Source organism: Exophiala mesophila, assembly GCF_000836275.1.
Source record: "Exophiala mesophila strain CBS 40295 unplaced genomic scaffold supercont1.1, whole genome shotgun sequence".
Lineage (NCBI taxonomy): Eukaryota > Fungi > Ascomycota > Eurotiomycetes > Chaetothyriales > Herpotrichiellaceae > Exophiala > Exophiala mesophila.
The window spans coordinates 5837631-5858771 of record NW_015622504.1 but is presented as its reverse complement, the minus strand read 5'-3'; the positions used below and the strand labels follow the sequence as shown (position 1 = coordinate 5858771).

The 21141-nt window shown below is 51.6% G+C and overlaps 6 protein-coding genes across 6 annotated transcripts; 4 read left to right on the top strand and 2 right to left on the bottom strand.

Moving 5' to 3' along the window:
• Nucleotides 1-3572: 3572 nt before the first annotated feature.
• PV10_01850 (guanine nucleotide-binding protein alpha-3 subunit) lies at nucleotides 3573-6090 on the top strand. The gene is made up of 6 exons (XM_016366095.1): nucleotides 3573-4276; nucleotides 4332-4677; nucleotides 4729-4857; nucleotides 4911-5040; nucleotides 5094-5332; nucleotides 5383-6090. Exons 1-6 carry the CDS (start codon nucleotides 4147-4149, stop codon nucleotides 5480-5482), a joined length of 1074 nt encoding a protein of 357 aa, XP_016229744.1. The 5' UTR covers nucleotides 3573-4146; the 3' UTR covers nucleotides 5483-6090.
• Nucleotides 6091-7796: 1706 nt separating this feature from the next.
• PV10_01849 (uncharacterized protein) lies at nucleotides 7797-11331 on the top strand. Its single transcript, XM_016366094.1, has 9 exons — nucleotides 7797-8232; nucleotides 8292-8304; nucleotides 8355-8390; nucleotides 8448-8509; nucleotides 8566-8669; nucleotides 8726-8803; nucleotides 8855-10840; nucleotides 10894-11016; nucleotides 11070-11331. The coding sequence occupies exons 1-9, from the start codon at nucleotides 8048-8050 to the stop codon at nucleotides 11168-11170; spliced, it is 2688 nt and encodes an 895-aa protein (XP_016229743.1). The 5' UTR covers nucleotides 7797-8047; the 3' UTR covers nucleotides 11171-11331.
• A 320-nt stretch (nucleotides 11332-11651) lies between these two features.
• On the top strand, nucleotides 11652-14827 carry PV10_01848 (uncharacterized protein). The gene is made up of 8 exons (XM_016366093.1): nucleotides 11652-11827; nucleotides 11969-12427; nucleotides 12526-12553; nucleotides 12620-12683; nucleotides 12746-12825; nucleotides 12913-13084; nucleotides 13145-13185; nucleotides 13247-14827. The coding sequence occupies exons 1-8, from the start codon at nucleotides 11769-11771 to the stop codon at nucleotides 14471-14473; spliced, it is 2130 nt and encodes a 709-aa protein (XP_016229742.1). The 5' UTR covers nucleotides 11652-11768; the 3' UTR covers nucleotides 14474-14827.
• On the bottom strand, nucleotides 14795-18540 carry PV10_01847 (uncharacterized protein). The gene is made up of 4 exons (XM_016366092.1): nucleotides 18002-18540; nucleotides 17877-17951; nucleotides 15811-17812; nucleotides 14795-15761 (listed from the first exon to the last, which is right to left on the bottom strand). Exons 1-4 carry the CDS (start codon nucleotides 18064-18066, stop codon nucleotides 15573-15575), a joined length of 2331 nt encoding a protein of 776 aa, XP_016229741.1. The 5' UTR covers nucleotides 18067-18540; the 3' UTR covers nucleotides 14795-15572.
• A 13-nt stretch (nucleotides 18541-18553) lies between these two features.
• PV10_01845 (uncharacterized protein) lies at nucleotides 18554-21127 on the bottom strand. The gene is made up of 3 exons (XM_016366090.1): nucleotides 20548-21127; nucleotides 19550-20480; nucleotides 18554-19497 (listed from the first exon to the last, which is right to left on the bottom strand). The coding sequence occupies exons 1-3, from the start codon at nucleotides 20858-20860 to the stop codon at nucleotides 19470-19472; spliced, it is 1272 nt and encodes a 423-aa protein (XP_016229739.1). The 5' UTR covers nucleotides 20861-21127; the 3' UTR covers nucleotides 18554-19469.
• PV10_01846 (uncharacterized protein) lies at nucleotides 18906-19687 on the top strand (the record flags this gene model as incomplete). Its single annotated transcript, XM_016366091.1, has 1 exon — nucleotides 18906-19687. The coding sequence occupies one exon, from the start codon at nucleotides 18906-18908 to the stop codon at nucleotides 19452-19454; it is 549 nt and encodes a 182-aa protein (XP_016229740.1). The 3' UTR covers nucleotides 19455-19687.
• Nucleotides 21128-21141: the final 14 nt, after the last annotated feature.

Below are 21141 nucleotides of genomic sequence, written 5' to 3'. Positions count from 1 at the left end.
GAAAATCTGAATCGCCACTGCTACTCTACGACCAGGCACGCCTGGAGCTTGTTCCAGTACATCAAACTCAAACCTGCCAGGTACCTATGGTAGTCCAAGTGCCCTCGACTCGGCTATTGCGCTACCACCTTCAGCCCGAAAGACAAATGGAAAGAACCTAGCAGGCACGGCAAGTGAGTTGTGGCATGTATCTAAACTACCTACGTAAGGTGCCTACCTAGGTAGGTACCGTACGGACTGTAGGTTCACTGGTGGAACCTACCTTGAACCTCGAGATCCCTAAGCATGGTATGCGTAAATCATTGTGCCTGCCCCAGCAGTCCGATCCCTTTCGTAGTTGGGCAAGAACTTTGCCTCATCTGGGGCGACTCTTCGTCTCACCACTCGAACGGCATTGCCAGATACTCGTATCCTCTTAAGGTTTCTGGTTACTAAGGCCTAGCCGCTTCCTGGGTTGGGACAGAGTGACGCAGAGGTGTTGGACCTAAGTACCTCCGTGGTTAGTTAGATACTTAGGTAGCCTATCATGGACGAATATTCCATGTGCGCGGACTGTGCGGCCTTGTTACAGTGGCGGTTGGAAGCAATAGCCGGTGTCCAACTGGTCTTGCCCCTCACTCCGGCTCACTGTTTTTGTCCAAGTCCCTACTTCTGTAGATGGAAATTCCAAGGTGTTTGTGGGCATGGTCAACCCACCAACCATGACCGCCAGCGGCAATCTTATCCGTTCTGTCGATCGACACCTCAATGATCGATCCCAACAGTGTAACAACGCTCGTCTAACCACAAAGGATACGCCGTGATGCCGTCCAAAACACCGGGCCCGTGGCCATAATCATGTTTGCTTGACGAGACAACTGCAGCGATTCTGAGAATCGGCCAGCTTTGTAAACCGACCTACCGTGGCGTCGAATTGAACTAATCTTGATAGGTTGCTAATTATCGAGTCGATTATTTGATGTCGGAACAACGTATGACCTCACTTTCTGCCAACTCGGGGTTTTCTTATCACCCAGCCTGTTCCCTGCAAGGGCCACGCGTGATTCAGGTCCGGGAGTCGAGACCATTCAACACAAAACAGTCTGCTTGGCTGATCCGGCGTGAATCTTGATCCCCTCCCGTGCCTCTCCATGCTGCCCACGGGGTTGATTGACCCAAGTGCGATATTGGTGCCAAGTCAGAAACAAAGACGAAGTGCGGGTCTTTACTCGCGGTACAACACTTTCAGTCTGCTGTTGGAACAACTTTTACACGTTTGAATCACATTAGATGCCTGTGCATCTCCGTTTGATAATGGTCGCATATCATGTTTTTTAAAGACACTCAACATACTAATGATTGGCACTCTCAGTCACGACAGACATATCTACGGAGGTAAGTTGAGGTGACATATACTTTTCCAAAAGAACGGTCCCTCCCATACAGCGAAGGCGAGACTTCCCCAGCCGTTCGTGATTTGAAAGACGAAGGATACAATTTCTTGATATGTCGGCGTGTTCATGGCATAATTCTAAACAAGTTGTCATTGCGACCATGCAGGGCGTATAAGCAATTGTCATCACTCACGATGGTCGGCCGAAAACAAGCTCCTTCACTCGACAGGGTTGAGGGGATTTGCAGCCTTGCAAGGCAGACTGCGACAGGCATCCGCAACGTGGGAATTGGCTGCTGGTTAAAATGCAGAACGACCGCCTAAGTCCAGTTTGGAAGACCTAGCTTTTAATTATAGTTGAGATGCCCGAGTTCAGGCTCTAACTGCTCAGCCAAGGCTGCAGCATTGACAAATCTGCACAAATATTGACTAACGTCCCGCCGGATAGCAGTTGAAGCATCATTAGGCGAGCAGAGAGATTGTTACTTCTACCTTTGGTGCAGACGACACACAACTTATAAATCACGGAAATCATACCGACATGTCTCTGCATGCCTGTTGGATGTCCCCAGCGTTGTGAGGATATATCGATAAATGATTTATTGATGAATGCATACATATAATGCCGTAAGACTGACCTCAGGAGTTTACCGACGGGGCCCACGTCGGCACTTGACACATGACATGCAAGCCGTGCCATGGACATGATGATCGATGTCTTGTGGTCAGACCAAGAACTGTTCGTCACCTTCGGCACATCGTACTCAAAAGGTACTCACGATACACCATACTGTCCATATTTACGCCAAGATTAGAGATAGGCTGAGTCTGACAAAAATTAGAGTTATCCCCTCCAGCCACCAATGTCACCTGGGAACTGCGACTGTGGAGGTTCATAATTTCGCTGAACTCCCATGGGCTGGGAGGGTTAAGGGATGAAAAGCGTCAAAACTTAGGAGGTGTGAGTCCTGAGTGCAACAGCCAGCCCGGATAGAAACGCTGTGGGATTGCCGACCAGAGATTTGCCCGCACAACAGGCCACTCGTGTCTGACAATATATCGACACGGATGATCCAGGGTGCTGTCGGAGCAGCGAGTTCGAGGCCCCTGTTCGCTATAGCGACGCTGTGTGTTACCTGTCTTACAACATGTACCTAGGTATGTGTAGGACCGGATGAAAGCTACATGTTGTCAATCCCATACCAATAGGGAATCAAGTTTGCAGACCTGGACTCGGCCCCAGAGATATACCCAACAGTGTCATGCGTGTCTGGTGGCCACACCTACTCCTATGGCCTCAGATGGGATGCATGCCATGCATGTGATGCGTGATGCGTGATAGGTGGGTACTCCGATCATACCGCACTTGGTAGGGTACCACGGTATCTAATTACTCCGTAGTGTTGAGATGACTGACGGCAAAGACCCAAAGGCAGATCCAGATGTTCACTGGAGAGTGTAGCTACCTAATAAAGACTGTACCTCACGACCCAGAGGCATAGGATCATCGCTACACCTTTGCTCAGGAAAGGGGCGATGGGGGGAGAGCATGCTTATGCCTAAAAGCTCCTCAGGTTGCGGATTTACTGCCCTTCCGGGGCCTAAAGACTTCTCGGCCAGCCTCCAACCTAATTGCCAACCACAACTGTTGGCAAACGAGCAGGGCCCGCCCAATATTAATGTCTTCATAGGGCATCCTTAACTATCTAACCTACCTACCTAAGGTACCTTAGGTACTTAAGGTATTTTAGGTAGCTGGATACCTTTAGGTAGGTAAGAGTACCTGTAAGGGTAGGTACCTAGGTAGTCTCAGGGTAGGTCGATGAGCAAACCTCCGAAGCGCCTCCACTGGTCATGGATAAAGGGATCTCCATTTCACACGAGTCTCCAGTTTACAGAGAGAAAAGGGTCCCGAGGTTCCTCAGGGTCTCTACTTGCCTCCGCCTCCACCACCACGAGCGACCAAACCTGCACAGATCGTCAGTAGAACATAGTATAGTAGTACTAGGAAGTACTGGAGTGAGTACGGAGAAGGTAGTACTCTACTCCGTAGGTAGGTAGGTACCTTTAGATAGTTTTAGTGTTGAACCTCGAGAGGGTTCGACGACTCCGCTTTCTTTCAAGGCCAACGAACCACCTGGCACCCTCAGTTTAACTGCCTCGCAACTTGCAGTACCTCACTCCTCTCCACGATCCTGCTCCTCAGTTATCCATCATCGACCTTTTCATCTCTTTTGGCAACAAACATCCGCGTCAACCACCCTGCAAGCCCATTCCACCTCTCTCACTTTGTGGTACACCCCAAGGCTGTCCTTTGCGAGCTCTGCTACACACAGTGGCCACTATCTAAACCTGAACCCATCGCTCGCTTGCTCCAATCTCAGTTCCTCGCTTTGATCCCTGGAGGGCCCCCCTCCCGAGCTCCAGTGTCTGGTCTCGGCTCCATCCACCCGTCATCTCCATCTCCATCTCCATAACCACCACCACCACCACCACGACGCCCGTCGCCTTACTTTCGTGCACTCGAACACAACCAGCACCACCCACGACTGATTACTCTCCAACGCAGCGACGCCTTCATCTTGCGCTCCTCTCGCCCTCCCAGTCTCTGTCTTTTCCCCACCGCCCTTCCCACCCCTCCCGACGATTCGGGTCGCGAACAAAGGACGACATCCGTGCAGCTCCATTTGCAGCTGCAGCCGCACCTCGCGCTGCATCTGCAGCGCCCAACGCCCGCCCTGTCGCTCCTATAACGACAAGCCTTTGCCTTTGAGATGGGTGCATGCGGAAGCACAGAGGCCTCGGGGGAAGACACAGAACAGAAGAAGAGAAGCCAGGCCATAGACAAAGAACTCGAACAGGACTCGCGCCGGTTACGACGAGAATGCAAGATATTACTCCTCGGTAGGTCTAACACGAGATCGACAAAGCGCCTTGGTCACTGATCTTGATTGTGTAGGCTCCGGTGAGAGCGGCAAATCCACCATTGTGAAGCAGATGAAGATCATTCACCAAAACGGTTACACCCAGGAAGAAAGAGCTCTTTACCGGCTGACGATATACAAAAACTTGATTGATTGCATGAAGGCGCTCATCGCTGCCATGCAGCAATTCGAAATCGAGCCAGAAGAACAAGAGATCAAGGACTACCTAGAATACCTTCTCGAGTACAACGTGGATCCAGATCCCGAGACGCCGTTGGACTCAAAGGCTGCCGACGCGGTGGAGGCGGTCTGGAAAGACCCGTCATCTTCAAAAACAATGGAGCGACAGAGCGAATTCTACCTGATGGACTCGGCGCCTTAGTAGGTTTTCTCTTGCAACTACACTCAGGCCAACTTTCTGACAGACTACAGCTTCTTTGACGAAGTCCGGCGCTTGGCCGCTCCAGACTATATACCAAATGAGGCAGATGTGCTGCGTGCACGAACAAAGACGACGGGTATTTACGAAACTCGGTTCACAATGGGCCAACTGAGCATCCAGTTAGTCGTCCAACCTCACGCGGTGCTTAAGTGGTTATACTGACTCATTGCAGCATGTTTGATGTCGGCGGCCAGCGGAGTGAACGGAAGAAGTGGATCCATTGCTTCGAAAACGTCACATCTATTATTTTTTGTGTTGCCTTGAGTGAATACGACCAGGTGCTCCTCGAGGAAGCAAATCAGGTATGTGCGGTCTTTGTGATGTAGCAGAAACATGCGGGCTGACAGATATCTAGAACCGCATGATGGAGAGCCTGGTGCTTTTCGATTCTGTGGTCAACTCACGGTGGTTCATGAGAACGAGTATTATCCTTTTCCTGAACAAGGTTGATCTCTTCAAGGAGAAGCTGGGAAGGTCACCTTTAGGCAACTACTTTCCCGACTACTCGGGCGGCAACGATGTCAATCGCGCCGCCAAGTATCTACTATGGCGGTTCAACCAGGTGAATCGCGCACAACTCAACCTATATCCTCAGTGAGTAAGACCTTGTCCTTGAAGTGGGATCCCACTGATGTGATGGACAGTCTGACGCAAGCGACCGACACAACAAATGTCCGACTCGTCTTTGCTGCGGTCAAGGAGACGATCCTTCAAAACGCACTGAAAGACTCGGGGATATTATGATCTGCTCATGCTGATGTGCTTATTCCCGTTGTTTCTGCATCTCTGGCGTCTAGCAAGGCATGTGACGAATTGGACTCACGACGGTTTGGGGGGCTGCTTGTCACATATGAAGGGGTTTGTGCTTTGTGTTTTGACGGATTGACCGCAATGCTCGGTGCCGGGGCTGCTGCACCTTGATTTGATGTGATTGTGTTGCGAAAAGTTTGCGTTTGGATGTTACTCGCTGTCTCTGTCATCAAGGCAGAGCAGAAGCCATTACGAAGAACATGCTGCTGTGGGGTGTTGGGTACAATACTTCTTTTTCCTATGTTGGTGGGCCGGGTTGGATATTTTGCAAGGCACGATTGGCCGCCGACGACGACGACTCCCCAGTAATGTCAGGACCATGACGGTCTTGCGTGCATATGGCACACGTTGCGCCGACAGATGATATCGATACCGTTCACGGGGACGCAGGGATGTGAGTGAGATCCACAGACTCGGCGAGAGGCAGCCGATTTTGAGGACATGGCGAGCAAACGAGGTCCGGAATCTAGTTGGATGCTGCTTCGCAATGTACTCTTAATACAACATACTATCTAAATATTGGAGGTTAGGATCAATGCCCTAGTCGGAAACCATCGTATGCCACGGTCATCCACCCACTTAGCTCTCCCAGTCAGTTAATTACGAAAGCGATAAATGATTATGTTGGCAGGCATAACGAGACAGGTTCACCGTGTCCGCTTCGGCGCTTGCTTTGGTGGTCACGATGTCTCTGGTAACGTTCGATGGTGTGATCGGAGTCCTGAGTCATCAAAGGCTCCCCTGTTTCTGGAGGTGCACGTAATGCGCCCTGTTCAGCCAGATATGAATTTTCTCCTTCAGTGCTCCTTTTCTATGCACCCTCTTTGTAAGGTGCGTGAACAATCGCTGGATCTCTCGATATAGGGATTGTTGTGGCTAGAGTCCCAGGGGTATCATGTATATTCATGGCCATGTTGAACCCACTAAGACGAAATCCCTACCGAAACAAGAAAGGCCTACCTTTAGGTGGACGGTGGTCTGGACCTGTGGACAACACGATATTTCAAGGCTGGAATTGAGTGGTCAGGCTAAATCATGTGCTAAGCTAGGCGCCGCGGGCACCCGGAGAGCTTCCCAAAATCTCCACAGTAGCTCCAAAAGATATAACTCGGTCACCAAGTACCTGACCTAGTAATCAGTTGATCCAACACTTAACAATGGACTTGCATTGACTCTTTCAAAACGATAGTCAGTAGTCGGCCGGCTATCATGTAGAACTCGAAGTCTGCCACCATTGTAAAGTGGGCAGTTTTGCGCATCCGAGTCGTAACTTGTACATCTCTTGGGGATTGTTAGGGTGCTTGATTCCGCTAACTACTCCGTTCTGCCTACGAATGCTGCTATGAGATGCCTCCCTGGCCCTAGGACTATGTGGCCGCCACGAATCGAGCTCTTGGCTGGGATCGTGGGTGGCCAAATCTGTGTGGACGAATCGGCAGAAGATGCAAGCTCCCAGCATGCCAGCTTCCTCGTCCCTTACCCCTCCTCCGGACTTTCGACTAACGGCAACATAGCCCCCACTTGGATGATTAGATGGTGCGGCCTCCTACTTGTCCACTTTGGCTGCCCAAATCAGTAAAAAGCTCTTGAACATGTGCGTCCGAGATAGCCTGGGAGTTGAATGTGGCTCCTGCCTAAGGTCCGGATCATATCACTCCTTCGGGGCCCGTCATACTGTGGCTGACAGTGCGAGGAGGTCGAAATGAGGGGTTCTATGCACCTGATAAAAGGTACGAACTCGATGCTATCAAAATGGAAAATTGCTTTGGGGGCCTTCACTCTACGATACAGTCATCATATTCATCACCAACGTGCAATGATTATGCAACGGGGCTGCATTATACGGTAACGCCCCGACCTTGATTTCTCGCTCAAATAGCCATGGCGAGGGTTACAGATAGATAGCTGTGGATGTCTCGGTGCCCCTCCATGGTCTGATGTTCCCCATAGCTTGTGGATGCTTCAGGGATCTATGAACGGCTAAGGCCCTTAGAAAGCCACACTAATGCAAGCCCAAGTGTTGGGCAATGGGTCTTGACTGGGACGATTTGACCACGGATGACGATATCATGGAGAAGTCGAGGTAAAATGGCACTGGGATGAAGTGAAAGTGTTTGCCCCGGGGGCCGTGGTTGTGGGTTCAGACCACAGGCGAAGGCGCAGGCTCTGGCGCAGGTGCAGATGGACGTAGAATAAAGCAATCACGTTGGTGCATTGGCCTGTGGGTTTGGCGGGCAATTGGCAACGGGCAACGGGCAGCGCATGCCATTCCAATCCAAAGCTTCAGCTCCTTCCTCGTGCTTTCGGCCGCCCAAGTCCAACGTCCGCATACATCCAGCTGGCTGTCTGGATCAATTTGACCGCTCTCTCCATTCACATCCCTCAAGTTGTTATTATTGTTCTCATCCCTCACCTCCCTGCTTTGGTTGATTCTTCTTTTCTATTGTTATTCCTCCCCCATCGCCCGGTTGCCCCTCACCGTCCTACCCCACCATCCTCATGGCAGCGGCGACGGCATCAGCTCCTAGGGAGCGAAGGCCTTCCCTCGGTGCTCCAATTTCCACCTTGCAAGGCCCTGTCGGACCGAGCTTTTCACGTCCCAAGCACAAGCGTACCGCTACAGGGTTTGGTGCCGGTGACATCAAAGCTGTCGAGTCCAGCATTCCTGAGCACATGCGAGAAGCGTAAGACCCAAGACACGTCCACGAAAATGAGAGCTCCATTGACTGACCGCATCTGCAAGTTGGAGGAAATACGTATGCTTCACACTAGCTGCCAGTACGGCCCTGGTCTAACGTCATGATAGTCCCCCCAAGGCTTCAAGACCAAAGACGAGTTCGAGGTGAGCAAACACAACCCTGCCTTTTCGAGTGGTGCATTCCTAACCTCCCGCTTGCAGGGAGAAGTCGTCCGGCATATCGAAACTACCCTCGCAAGATCCCTCTTCAACTGTGACGAGCTGTATGAACCCCATCCTCATCGCCATCTTCCTGTTCTATGCTGAAACAAGTTCCCAGCGCGGCATACTCCGGCACCTCATTGGCCTTCCGTGACCGTCTGATCATTGACTGGAACAAGACACAGCAAAGACAAACTTTTGCTGATCAAAAGAGAATCTATTGTACGAAATGAACACACACCCTGATTGGCCAATCTCGTCGCTAAACAAGATTACAGACCTTTCCCTCGAATTCTTGATGGGAAGAGCTCTCGACAATGCCATGCTAAACGTGGGCCTGAAAGGAGTCGCAAAAGGTACGTGAAATGATGTCCTTTGTTGGAAATTCTTACTCACTCACTCAATAGAGGGCCTGGAGGATCTTGGCTTCCGTGTCGAGGATATCATCAGCCAGGAACACGATGCTGCACTGGGGAATGGCGGCCTTGGTAGACTTGCCGCTTGCTTCTTGGACAGCCTCGCCTCGCTGAACTACCCCGCTTGGGGTTACGGATTGCGGTACCGGTATGGTATTTTCAAGCAAGAGATTGAGAACGGATATCAGGTCGAGATCCCCGATTACTGGTTGGACTTCAACCCTTGGGAGTTCCCCCGCCACGATGTGACGGTGGACGTCCAATTTTATGGTTGGGTCAACAAGTACACCGATGACGAGGGCAAGCAGGTCGTGTCTTGGCAGGATGGGGAGTTGGTCACCGCTACGGCGTATGATGCTCCTGTTCCAGGTTATGGCACGCCCACCGTGAACAACCTACGATTGTGGTCCAGCAAGGCTTCCAGCGGTGAATTCGACTTCTCCAAGTTCAACTCGGGAGAGTATGAAAGTGCTGTGGCCGACCAACAAAGAGCCGAGACCATCTCAGCTGTACTATACCCCAATGACAACCTCGAACGAGGAAAGGAGCTGCGGTTGAAGCAGCAATATTTCTGGTGTGCGGCGTCTCTGCACGACATCGTGCGTCGTTTCAAGAAGACCGGTCGCACGTGGGACGAGTTCCCCGACCAGGTGGCCATCCAACTCAACGATACTCATCCCACCCTGGCCATCGTGGAGCTACAGCGAATTTTGATTGACAAGGAAGGTTTGGAATGGCCCAAAGCATGGGACATTGTGACCAAGACCTTTGGCTACACCAACCATACGGTTCTGCCAGAGGCTTTGGAGAAATGGTCGGTCCCTCTGATTCAGAACCTATTGCCCCGACATCTTCAATTAATCTACGAGATCAACCTGTATTTCCTTCAGCAGGTGGAGCGCCGATTTCCCAAGGACCGGGATCTACTCTCGCGAGTTTCCATCATTGAAGAGTCGACTCCCAAGATGGTTCGTATGGCATACTTGGCGATTGTGGGGTCTCACAAAGTCAATGGTGTGGCCGAATTGCATTCGGATCTCATCAAGACGACAATCTTCAAGGATTTTGTCACGGTGTATGGACCGGACAAGTTTACCAACGTGACCAACGGCATCACCCCGCGCCGATGGCTCCACCAGGCGAATCCTCGACTGTCGGAGCTGATTGCGTCCAAGCTAGGGGGTTACGATTTCTTGAAAGACCTGACGTTGTTGAACAAGCTTGAGCCCTTTATTGACGACAAAGACTTCAAGAAGGAATGGGCCGAGATCAAGTATGCCAACAAAGTACGCCTGGCCCAGCACATCCTCAAGACCACCGGGGTCAGTGTGAATCCCAAGGCGCTCTTTGACGTACAAGTGAAGCGGATCCACGAATACAAGCGACAACAGCTCAACATTTTTGGGGTGATTCACCGATACATCACGCTGAAGGGACTCAGTGCAGAGGAGCGCAAGAAGGTGGCCCCGCGGGTGTCAATTTTCGGAGGTAAGGCGGCGCCAGGCTACTGGATGGCCAAGACGATTATTCACCTGATCAACAAGGTGGGCGAAGTGATCAACAACGATCCAGAGATTGGTGATGCGTTGAAGGTGATTTTCCTCGAGGACTACAACGTCAGCAAGGCGGAGATCATCGTACCAGCTTCTGACATCAGCGAGCACATCTCGACAGCGGGAACGGAAGCGTCCGGGACGAGCAACATGAAGTTTGTCCTCAACGGTGGATTGGTGATTGGAACCTTGGATGGGGCCAACATTGAAATCACACGGGAGATTGGAGAACAAAACATCTTCTTGTTTGGCAACCTTTCGGAGGACGTGGAGGATCTGAGGCACCACCATTTCTACGGCAACTATCAAGTGGACTCTGAGTTGCAAAAGGTGTTTGATTTGATCAAGTCTGGCAAGTTTGGGGACGAGAGCGCGTTTGGAGCGTTGATCGCAGCGATTACAGAACACGGCGATTATTATCTTGGTAAGTTGATGGCAGAGGCTGTGGCACGGATCTGGGGACTAACGGCGAGGCAGTGAGCGACGACTTCGATAGCTACCGCAAAACACAAGATTTGATCGATGAGACATTCAAGAACCAAGAGGAATGGGTTACCAAATCGATCACAAGCGTAGCCCGGATGGGCTTTTTCACCTCAGGTAGGGATGCTCAAATCGAGGATGCTTGGTACATGACTGACGATGCGCTGCAGACCGTTGCATCAATGAATATGCCGATACCATCTGGAACATTGAACCTCTTGCGGTTGCGGACGAGAAGGAGGCCCGGACCCGAGCAGGGCTGGAGACGTAGAGACCAAGACAGTCATGATTGTAGGAGTGTGCACATGGTGGAAGCTTGGTTCATTGAGCACAAGGGGAACCGGGCTAGAACGGCGGAGGGAACCAAGAAGGCATTATGCATCTTTCCTACGTAGAAATCGAGAATTGAAACACAGATCCTGTCTTTTTCTGGCCATTGGTAATTTCAGCCATGTTGACACGCATTCCCTGGCCTCGACGGGCGTGTTGACCTTGTCCTGAGTTTTTGTGACTGATAGGTGCCGATGGAGCGAGAAAGGGATCTCAGATAGTCAGCAGCCAAGTCCCATGGCGGCACCGGCGATGAGTTATCGTGGTTGTGGTTTTGTGGTTTTGTGGTTGACCCCTCGACCCACTGTTCCCTGTACCGACCAAGGAGAAAGAACTCGATACGGTCAGCCATGAGCCATCATCTTGGCCTGCCAGCCTGGTGCCTCTCTGTCTTTGATTCTGATTTCTGATTCTCAATCTGTCATGACTTGTCTTTGTGTCCCATCTCAGTCATGGTCAGCTACTGCAAGGCCTCGCTTGATTCATTGATAGCTCCCATCAGTCAAGGTGTTGTGTAGGACGGCATCAACTTCACCATCATGGCCGCTCTAGCTCTCAGCACTCCGCAAGTGGCTGTCGTCGACTTCCATCATGCTCGGTGAGTCCATCCGAACCTATTCCTCATTCCTCAAAGCCATTTCCCCTGGATTCCAACTCCGTCTCCCCATGATGGACACTGTCTTCATGAGGCGTACTCTCGCGACTTTTGCACTGACTCGCACCCTGCTTGTTTCCACAGAGGCCCCGAAATTGAATTCTGGGTCGACTCGCTGGGTCAGGAGCTCGCCCAGAAAAATGATTGGTCCTTGTTGCCCTTTATGGCCCTTTCTGACGGTGCCCACACCATGGTGGAGGATTTTTCATACTTTGCCTTGTTGAGCAAGAATGACGACGACACTGACCATGGCAACCGCGACGACGCTATCCGGGCGGCGGACGCTCCTTCCCAGTCACCATCTTCTGACAACCCGCAGCCTCAAACCACTGCATCTCCATCTTCCGATTCCTCCTCAGCAACCAGTCTATTCGGCATCGCCTGTACCCGTCAGATTCGATCCGATCAGCTCAAACGTCGCTCGTCAGATGTCACCAGGAGCACCGTGCAGAAGGCCGTTGTGGTCATTTCCCCCACTGCCAGAGGTATGGGGGAATTGAGACAGAGAGTCGGTGCCGTTACCGCTGCATGGTTTGCTCAGCAGTATGTGAACCCCTTATTTCCTCATCCTTCCCAGGATCTGCTTCATCCAGTCGTCGGTATTGTCGTTCTGATCCTTGCGAACTGACCCTTCGCCATAGGGACTTCTCCGACATCACCATTCTCAAGGTACCTCCTATCACAATCGCCGTGTGATCAACTCAACTCGAAAACTGATCCCCCGGTGCTCTTTAGGAATTCCAAGAAAGTCTTGACCGAGCGCCCACCGTCCACGAAGATGGCCAGGATCATCACTTCGGTACCTCACTCTTCACCCCATCTTTTCAAACCCCTTTTACCTTGCTGACGCCCCCACCACAGGCCTATCCCTCCGTGAAATGATTCATGAGTTCAGACATCAAACCCTCGCTCTTGTCAAGTGTATGCTGTTACAGCGCAAGGTACGCTTCTCGCTCATGTAACCGTGCCACTCTTCGACCACTCTTTTATCCCCCACCTCGAGTCTAACCTCACACTAACCGCCCCAGATGCTCTTCTTTGGCTCCAAATGCGAACGACTTTGCATGATGCAATTTGCCCTCATCTCCCTCATCCCAGGTCTAATACGCAATTTGCAAGATTCGGCGGACCCCAGTCTAGATTCCTACGCTCAGAAGGCCGAAAAGGTTACAACTCTTAAGACCAGTCGGAGAAGCTCCCGTACGTGTGGTGCAGGCCGACCCTCTAGGCCGAAACATACCACTGACACCTGACTTGTAGTTCTTTCTTATATGGGATTGCCATTGCAGATATTCGGCAAGGTGATTCTGGACCCATTTCAAGTCCTTTTCCCCCAGAACTCACACTGACGTGCCTCAACAGGGCTCATTCTTCGGCCCTTACACCCCTCTGCAACAACTCGATATCCTTGCCGACTATGATACCAAATCCTACGTCGTTGGCTCAACCAATAGTCTCCTCCTGCAACAAAAAGAACGCTATTCTGACATTCTCATCAACCTAGATGAGTCCAACAGCATCAACGTAACATCACCCTCTCTGCGTGCCGCGTTGGCCCTGTCCGCCGCCGACCGCCGCTGGATCGACCTGTTGACCCAGACCGTCCTCGACACTTGGGACCCTCAGAATCCATCCCGTCCCAAAAACCACGGCTATGCCGGCTCTGAAGATGCCATCCGCCTGCAGTTCGAAGAATACATCCTCTCCCTTCTCTCCAGCGCGGCATATCAAACCTATCACGATACCCTCCAAGACAACAACATATCCTCTGCTGTCGCCAACGTTGATACATACCCCAACCCCGAGAACACAGCGGCCGACTTCAACCCGGAATTCCTCGCCATGTGGCGCACCACCAACAACTTTGCTCTCTTCCGCCGCCTCACCGATCAAAACCGCATCTTTGACATCATCGAGCCCCGCCACCCTACCGCCGGCGCTTTCAACGTAGAGGATGTCCAGAGAAGGTTCCAACAGGGTGTTGCAGAACTTCACCTCGACGAACGGGTCCGAGAAAGTCGAGAGCAGCTGGGTAAGACGTTCGCCAGTGGAAGGGAGAAGGTCGGTGCCGGCGTGGCCAGGTTCTGGGCGGAGGTCGAAAAGGCTAAAGAACAGAGAGCTCTCGCCCGACAGGTCGCTGAGCAGGAGCGGACTGACAAGGCAAGTCGCACCACGAGCGCGAGAGCCAGCGTCGACCAGACAGTACAAGACGAACAGGGCTCGGCCACTGAGTCCCTGCAGATCACCGACCGCACCTCCACCACAGGCTCACCGCTCTCCCCGGCCGCCTCCAACACCACACTTGACGCTACCCGTAACGAAGGCAATACAGCAGATATTGACAATAGCAACCAATCTGCACCAACACAAGGCTGGTCCATCCGCAAACCCACATTCCAAAAGCCAGCTGTCGACACTGCGCAGCTTCACGCATCGGCCCGTGAGAACGCGGCCAAAGCCGGTGCGTATTTCAGTTCGTGGGGCACGTGGGCGCGAGAAAAGGTTGCCAATCAAAACCAGACCACCAACACCAACACTAGCACCAGCACTGGACAGAAGCCCGGCGAGGGAATGGATGGCAGTGCCTAGAAATCTTGTCAAGTGTAAATGAAGAGTAAGACGAGCTCAGGGAAATGGTGAAAATGAGCATGATGTGGCTTGCTTGGGACGGTTGGAGGGCTTGACCATAGCACAGGTGCAAGGTGCATTGCAATGATTGCATGGTTTCGGGGTTGAGTAAAAGACTGTACCGAAGAAGCGGGAAACAAGGACTGCTCGGTGGTCTTTCAGACCTGTGCCGGTTAGATTCCCCCTATTGTTCCTCGAGGTCTTGTGTCACGCGAGACAGCGCCGGGTGTTTAACATAAGAATTGATGAGATGACTCTAGACACGACAACGACAATGACGACTTCAACGAACGTGGCAATGCCTATGATTTAGAACAATTATGATGATTTATCACATGTCCACTAGGCATCTAAACCTTTGCTCCTCCCGTACTCTTCTGACCGATGAGCCTCATGATTTGGCCTTGTTCTGTAGCTCATGCCTATCTATCATAAGTGAATCGACGGACACACTTGGTCGATAGGAGCGAGCATCTGAATGGCTTTTCTGATGGCCATTCACTCATCAATGTTGATATGAGCAATTTGGCGAAGGGGTTGGACCGTGGTGTCCCATGCTATTCTACACTGTTCCTCGACGAACCTCGCGTGGAAGAAGGTCGTTCATGTTTGGCCATTGGTGACCAGAATGGCCCAAAACACGTCTGTGCGGCATTCAGTCACTTGCCTTTTCGTGTTTCCCAAATCCAGACCCAGAATTCACCGTTGGTCTTGGTCATCATCGTCATTCGTTTCATCTCATGTCCGTTCCATGCTCGGCTAGATGAGATTTAGCATACATAGTGAGGCAAAGTTCAAATCCGTCCTTCCCCCGGCGCAATGCAAAAATCAGAGCTCCACAGGCTGTAAAATGTCATCGACCCTCGAAAGGCCTGCCGAAGCACCTCTGCAGACCATAAGTTTGCAGATTTCTCAGGTCAGAACTCTTCATGGAGCGACACAGTGACTATCTTGTCAACAGCCTGACCATTATTCCGGCAAATCGTGGCTGAATGAGAACCCCCTGCCCACGAGCTTGCGCGCTACGCAGCTGTCCCCAAATTCAAGGATTACACACTGGTTAGGCCATGTAAGCCAACTCATCGTTGTCTAGCCGCTCGATGTAGTCTTTTTCCATGAGAGCGTCAATGTTCTTTTTGATATCAGCAATCTTGGGCGGGAATCGGCTTCTGACTTGTGTGATGACCTCTTCCACAAGGTGAACGTGCTTGAGTTTCTTGCGGCCTTTCATGATCCGAACAATAACGGCCTGGCGAAAGTTAGCTTCTGGCTTCATCTCAAGTTATGGAGACACTTACCTGGAGTAATAGCTTCCTGTCCTCCTCGATGGTCTTGTGTGTATCTTCAGCTTCAACCTTTTGCTCAGACTTCACCTGGATATTCAGGTTGATCTTCAACTTTTTGTTCTTGAAATTGTGGTTCAAGACATACTTGGTTCCAGGGCTGGCCTTGGCATCTTCGGGTGTGGCAATGATGACACGAGCTTTGCATAGAATGCCAATTGCAGGGTCAAGGGTATCGTCGGTCAAGTTTGTTAATTCTTTGATTTCAGAATAGTCGAGCTTGTCACTGTCGTTAAACAACAACAAGACAGCCATCTGATACATGGACACTTGAAAGGTGTAGGGGACCTTTTGTGATCGAATGTAGTTGGCACGAATCTCTCCCTTGCACAGCTGCCACAGCCATGTCAATTTTCGACCAGTATGCTTTTGATCATAGAAGCGGATGAACGAGTCCACGGCTTTCTTGATCTCCACCGGGGGGGCGAGTGCGGCGTTGGGAGCATTGAGCGGCCAGAAACCGGTGCCCAGAATCTGAAAGGTGGAGTCGATGGTTCGCTTCTCGTCACCGTCTTCCAAGACCTTGTCATGCCAGTCTTTGTAAGCGGTATTGAGATCTTTGGAGATTTGAACATCCTGGAACATTCTCTGCAACTTGTTGGTGTACTCATAGCCACAGGCTTCTTTGAGCTTGCTAATCATGCTTGTCTCGGCGTCATCGGAGACAGAGTTGGTGTGCACAAGTCGTTTTGCCAACATGCGCGAGTAGAATTTCTGAAAGACGTCCTTGTCCTCGATGTATTTGAAGACAATCATAATCTGCACCAAAAGCTCTTCGAGCTCTGATTCGTCCGCGGCCTTGGCGCCTTTCTTGAGGAGTTGGTCGGTGTATTTAGCGAGCAGCTCAGGGGAGCGAGTGGAGTTGCTTTTGCACACTTGGTTGTGATTGACAAACTCCTGACACGCATTGTCCAAGGAGCGAACGAATTCGGACTCGCCATTAAAAGCCACGTTGACGAGCTGCTGGTACTTGCCATGAATCTCCAGGAGAGCATCGACATACACCTTGGGCTCGAAATTATCACCATTAGCAGCAACTTTCTCCACAGCCGAAGTGCCAGCCTTGCGGACATGTTGTTCAAAGCGGCTTCGAAGAGGGTCCAAACCATCCTTGATCCTGGACAAAAGTTTGTACATGCGTGCTAGATCGTCAGTACGCTCGTTGTCGAGAAGAACTTGGAACTCGTCTCGGAGGGCGGCCGAATGGTCTGCGATCAAGGCCTCGTTGCAAGTGTCCATGAGCTTTTTCATGATGTCTGGGTGGAGATATAGGCCAACACGTTCCTTCTCTTCGTCTAAGCGAGCCTCGGCCTTCTTCATGTACTCGACGATGCTGTTCTCGGCGACAAAGCGTCTGGACTCATTGGAGTAGTATTCTTTGGTGGCAATAATGAAAGGACGCTCGAAATAGAGCTTGTATACATCGAGGGTTGACTTGGAGGAGTCAATCTCATCCAAGCCGAGAGAAACGAAACTGTCGACGATGGCTTTAATCTGGAGTTGATCGATGGTCTCGCCATTGCGCTGTTTCTCAACCAGGCGAAGAACAGCTTGCATGACTTTAGATTCAACGGCTTTGAAAAAGTCATCCTTCCATTTGACCAGATGAAGAGTATAGACATCGTAGACATTCTTTTTGCCCTCGTCGATCTCTCGCTTGACCCAGTGGCGATTGAGATAGCGAAACAAGTGATTATTGTACTTGGCGGCATCAGTGTAACGCTTCCACTCTCGAATGTAGAAGGAGAGCAAGGCTTCGTCGGTGTGAGATTCGGAGGAATTTAGGACCTGACGAAGGTGTTCTGTAAGATACTGGCCGAGGAGTGTATATAGCTCTTCGCCCAAGAGATGGGCACCGCGGTGGCCGGTGTTGAGAGGGGTCGACGTGGCGGGCTGCGGTTGACTCGATGCGGCCTTCTGAGATGTGCAGAAGTTGTGAACAGCAGTGTAGACGCCCCTAGGAAGAGGTGTCAGAAACAGTAGATAAGGGCTAGGAGAAACGGCAGGGGTTCTGTGCTCACATATAGGTCTTCATGTCTAGACCTTCTTGTAATTTGGTCATGACATTGTTGATGTTGTCTTCAAGATAAGACCAGCTAGATTGGAGATTAGTTGACAATTTGAGAAGGAGGCGTTGGAGGCCTACGTTGTGTGAAGATCATCCCGACCTCTCAGTGCGGGAGCTGACGCAGTATTGGAGACGGGAGGCATGTTGTGAGCAAGGCTCGGTGAGCCCGGAGGATATTGAAACAAGATCGGCGGATCTTTTCAGTTGATGGTGACCAGAGGAAGGCCGGACTGTGAAAGCTTGCAGAGGATGGTAATGTAGGGAAAATGCGGTTGACTGGACTGAGGGACTGATTGTCGCAGGAAGAACGCTAGAAGAGGGCTTGTTGAATGTCGAGAGAAGACAAGGAAGGCCAAAGAGACAGGGCTTGACTGAGCAGCGTTTATGAGAGAGAGAATTGTAGGGGGGGGTTAACCAGACAATTCGAAGAGGCGAACAAGGTAGGAGGGACTTTGCAGGGAGGTCGAGACGGGACTGACAGAAAGAGGAGGAAGCGGTTGAGGTTGTTGTCAGTGATGAGAGATGAAGGACGGTGGTGGTGGTAGTGGTAGTGGTGGTGGTGGAGGGAAGATGGTGAAGGGTGGTGACTAAAGGCAGTGAGCCCTGGTCTGGTGAGGAGATGAAAGAAGGCTACAATCTGATGCCAGTGCCGCTATTGTCTAATACTAGCTTGGAGTTGCGCCTACCAACATTCAGCCGGTGCTTGTGGTTGGGCTCTACGGGTTGACATGCGGGCGTGACTTCCAGGAGGCGACTTTCTCTTGGCGTCGGGGTTGGAGCCTAACGTGGCAGATGTGGCAGATGTGGCACTCGTGGCTGACCAACGGAATATCTGGTTCTTCCGGATTCTTACCAAGTGGCAATCAGCAACCTTCCGTGCCTCCCTACCAGTTTCCTCAACAGCAATCATCTGAGATGATTAGATATTATTGAAGAATAGACACCTTGTTCAGAGAGCATATTGTTGCTGCAAGGACTCTCCATGGGCAGTCAAAAGAAAATGTCCATCACACCTTTGTCCCTTTTACGGGTTACAAAGCATCAGATTCCAGCCTTCAAAGGCATTCCCAACACTTCGATTCAAGGCAAACCCTTGATAATATACCATGGCGCCTTTGCTAGTGCAAGCGCTTCCCAGATCGAGGCGCACCTCAACTCCATCGCCCAAGTCACTCCACAGTGGAGGTATACAATGTATAGCGATACCCACTTTCATTCAACTACGCATGAAGTGCTCGTGATTTCTTCAGGTTCCGCCAAATGCTGCTTTGGTCATGAGGACAACCCGCATCGCGTTGAGCCTGTCCTTGACAAAGGTGACGTGGTGGTCATCCCAGCTGGCGTAGGACATCGGTTGATCCAGGATTACGGCGGCTTTCAGATGGTGGGCAGCTATCCCTCATCTTCCACCCGCTGGGACATGTGCTATGGTCGCGTCGGAGAGGAGGATAAAGTGAAGGCCATCAGCGACCTAACGTGGTTTGGCCGGGATCCTGTATATGGTGACGATGGCCCCAGCTTGCATGTCTAACCGGCAGGCGTGTGCTCAATTGCTGTTGATTCTCTCGACCAATCTGTGATATGTCAGCAATATTCACCAGCGACAGATCGATAGCAGCGACTTACCTCAAGACACTAATCGAGAAAGTTATCAGCCAGGCTGTCAAAGAGACCAGCAAGACGGCACTCAGCGCCTGAGCTCGACGACATACGTTATCGAACCTGCTCGACGTCCTCGGGTCATCGCCAACCTGACATGCACCTTCGTCGACCGTCAATGATTCGAAACTCAGACTGAGGTTCGCGGACTGGAAGACAACAAAGAACAAATCAAGCAGGACCAAACGAACTTTGGCGCGAGCGGGTCGTAGGCCTAGGGGCTTGGAAAAATATTCGTCGTAGGTAATGTAGACGGTGTATACCAGGGCGATGGCATCGACAATGATGGCCATCAATCCCGACGGATCGCGGTAGTAGTCTTGCTGCTCGGCACCCACAAGCTGCTGGCAATCTGGAGTCCGAGGCACAGGTTGCTGCACACAAGTTTGAATGCGTCCGGTCGCTTTGTAGATGGAAACACCCAGGCCGAGGGCGAGAAGGGCGAAGAGAAAGATGGTCAATCGAAAGGCCAGAGGAATAAACGGATTGCGGAGAATGGTGAATTGGGCCCTCTTGTACCAGACCTGCCTTTTCCGTCGGAAGGCACGATATCGGCTGCTGCTGTCTTCCTCGTCTTCCTCATGGTCGGCGAGCCACGGTTTGGAGTAGTCGGTCATGTTTTGGTCCAGCCAGTCATTGTCCACCTTTTCACTGTGAAAGTTTTCCCGTGGGTAGGCGCTAGCTCGTGCGAAAGTAACCCATCTTGACGTCCTCTCACGTCGTACATGACCAGACGAGGTGATGTGGCTGTTTCGGCGTGCATGTTGACCGGACAGGAGAGGTCGCTGGAGGGTTGCCTGACCATGGTGGTGTTGCGCGACAAAGGCAGCATGAGGGCTGTCTGGAAGGGTAAAGTCTGGGTCTTCAAAATCATCCTCTTCCGCGTCCCTCACCCAAGCTGCAGAGAAGAGTCAGAAAACATGTCGCTGGCAGAGCGGAGCCCAGGCTAAAGGCGTCAAACTTACCTGGAATCGTCCGCACGGGTAAGGGCGATGTGGCTTTGGAGACTCTATTGTTTGAAGAGGGAATAGCTTTCAGGACGGGAGGTTTGACGGCGGGGGGCCCTTTGAGGGATCCATTACGGCCCTTTCCTTTGTAGGTTGAGGCTTTTCGAGTCTGAGAACAGTGGCTAGACGACGATGTCTTGTGGGAGAGGATCTCTGAATCGACGTGGGAGTTGGTGTTGGGAGGGGAGGAAGGAGCTGTCGGCTGCGACGGAGGTGACTCTTTCTCTGGGTCTCTGGACTGATCCGACCATGGGAAGCCCGCGGTGGCCATGTCTTGACCAAGTACTAAGCCGAGAACGCTCTTGCGAGAGCCACTGAGGCTGAGAGCGACTCCGGTGTCAGGGTGAGATCATATCACTCCGAGTTGGTGAGTCGCAGTGGACGTGTCACAGTACACTATACTGACGTGGGCGTCGTACCAAAAGGAAACGGAAGATGCATGCCTGCTTGTAGAGGACGGTAGTGATGTTGGCGGCCGATTGATATTCGTTTTATGACCGCGATTCGATCGTTCTCTGCCAACAGGATGAAGGCGGTGGTCGGGCGGTTATA

Bases quoted from the DNA above. Each gene is read 5' to 3' on its own strand.
- PV10_01847 (XM_016366092.1), bottom strand. From the start codon at position 18,066: ATGCCTCCCGTCTCCAATACTGCGTCAGCTCCCGCACTGAGAGGTCGG. The intron at 17,813-17,876 runs GTGAGCACAGAA...ACCTCTTCCTAG, and splicing joins CTAGACATGAAGACCTATAT to GGGCGTCTACACTGCTGTTC. The intron at 15,762-15,810 runs GTAAGTGTCTCC...AACTTTCGCCAG, and splicing joins ACAGGAAGCTATTACTCCAG to GCCGTTATTGTTCGGATCAT.
- PV10_01850 (XM_016366095.1), top strand. From the start codon at position 4,147: ATGGGTGCATGCGGAAGCACAGAGGCCTCGGGGGAAGACACAGAACAG. The intron at 5,041-5,093 runs GTATGTGCGGTC...ACAGATATCTAG, and splicing joins TCCTCGAGGAAGCAAATCAG to AACCGCATGATGGAGAGCCT. The intron at 5,333-5,382 runs GTGAGTAAGACC...TGTGATGGACAG, and splicing joins CAACTCAACCTATATCCTCA to TCTGACGCAAGCGACCGACA.
- PV10_01849 (XM_016366094.1), top strand. From the start codon at position 8,048: ATGGCAGCGGCGACGGCATCAGCTCCTAGGGAGCGAAGGCCTTCCCTC. The intron at 8,391-8,447 runs GTGAGCAAACAC...TCCCGCTTGCAG, and splicing joins AGACCAAAGACGAGTTCGAG to GGAGAAGTCGTCCGGCATAT. The intron at 8,670-8,725 runs GTACGAAATGAA...ACAAGATTACAG, and splicing joins TGATCAAAAGAGAATCTATT to ACCTTTCCCTCGAATTCTTG.
- PV10_01848 (XM_016366093.1), top strand. From the start codon at position 11,769: ATGGCCGCTCTAGCTCTCAGCACTCCGCAAGTGGCTGTCGTCGACTTC. The intron at 11,828-11,968 runs GTGAGTCCATCC...TTGTTTCCACAG, and splicing joins GTCGACTTCCATCATGCTCG to AGGCCCCGAAATTGAATTCT. The intron at 12,684-12,745 runs GTACCTCACTCT...CCCCCACCACAG, and splicing joins TGGCCAGGATCATCACTTCG to GCCTATCCCTCCGTGAAATG.
- PV10_01845 (XM_016366090.1), bottom strand. From the start codon at position 20,860: ATGGCCACCGCGGGCTTCCCATGGTCGGATCAGTCCAGAGACCCAGAG. The intron at 20,481-20,547 runs GTAAGTTTGACG...TCTTCTCTGCAG, and splicing joins ACCCGTGCGGACGATTCCAG to CTTGGGTGAGGGACGCGGAA. The intron at 19,498-19,549 runs GTAAGTCGCTGC...GACATATCACAG, and splicing joins TTCTCGATTAGTGTCTTGAG to ATTGGTCGAGAGAATCAACA.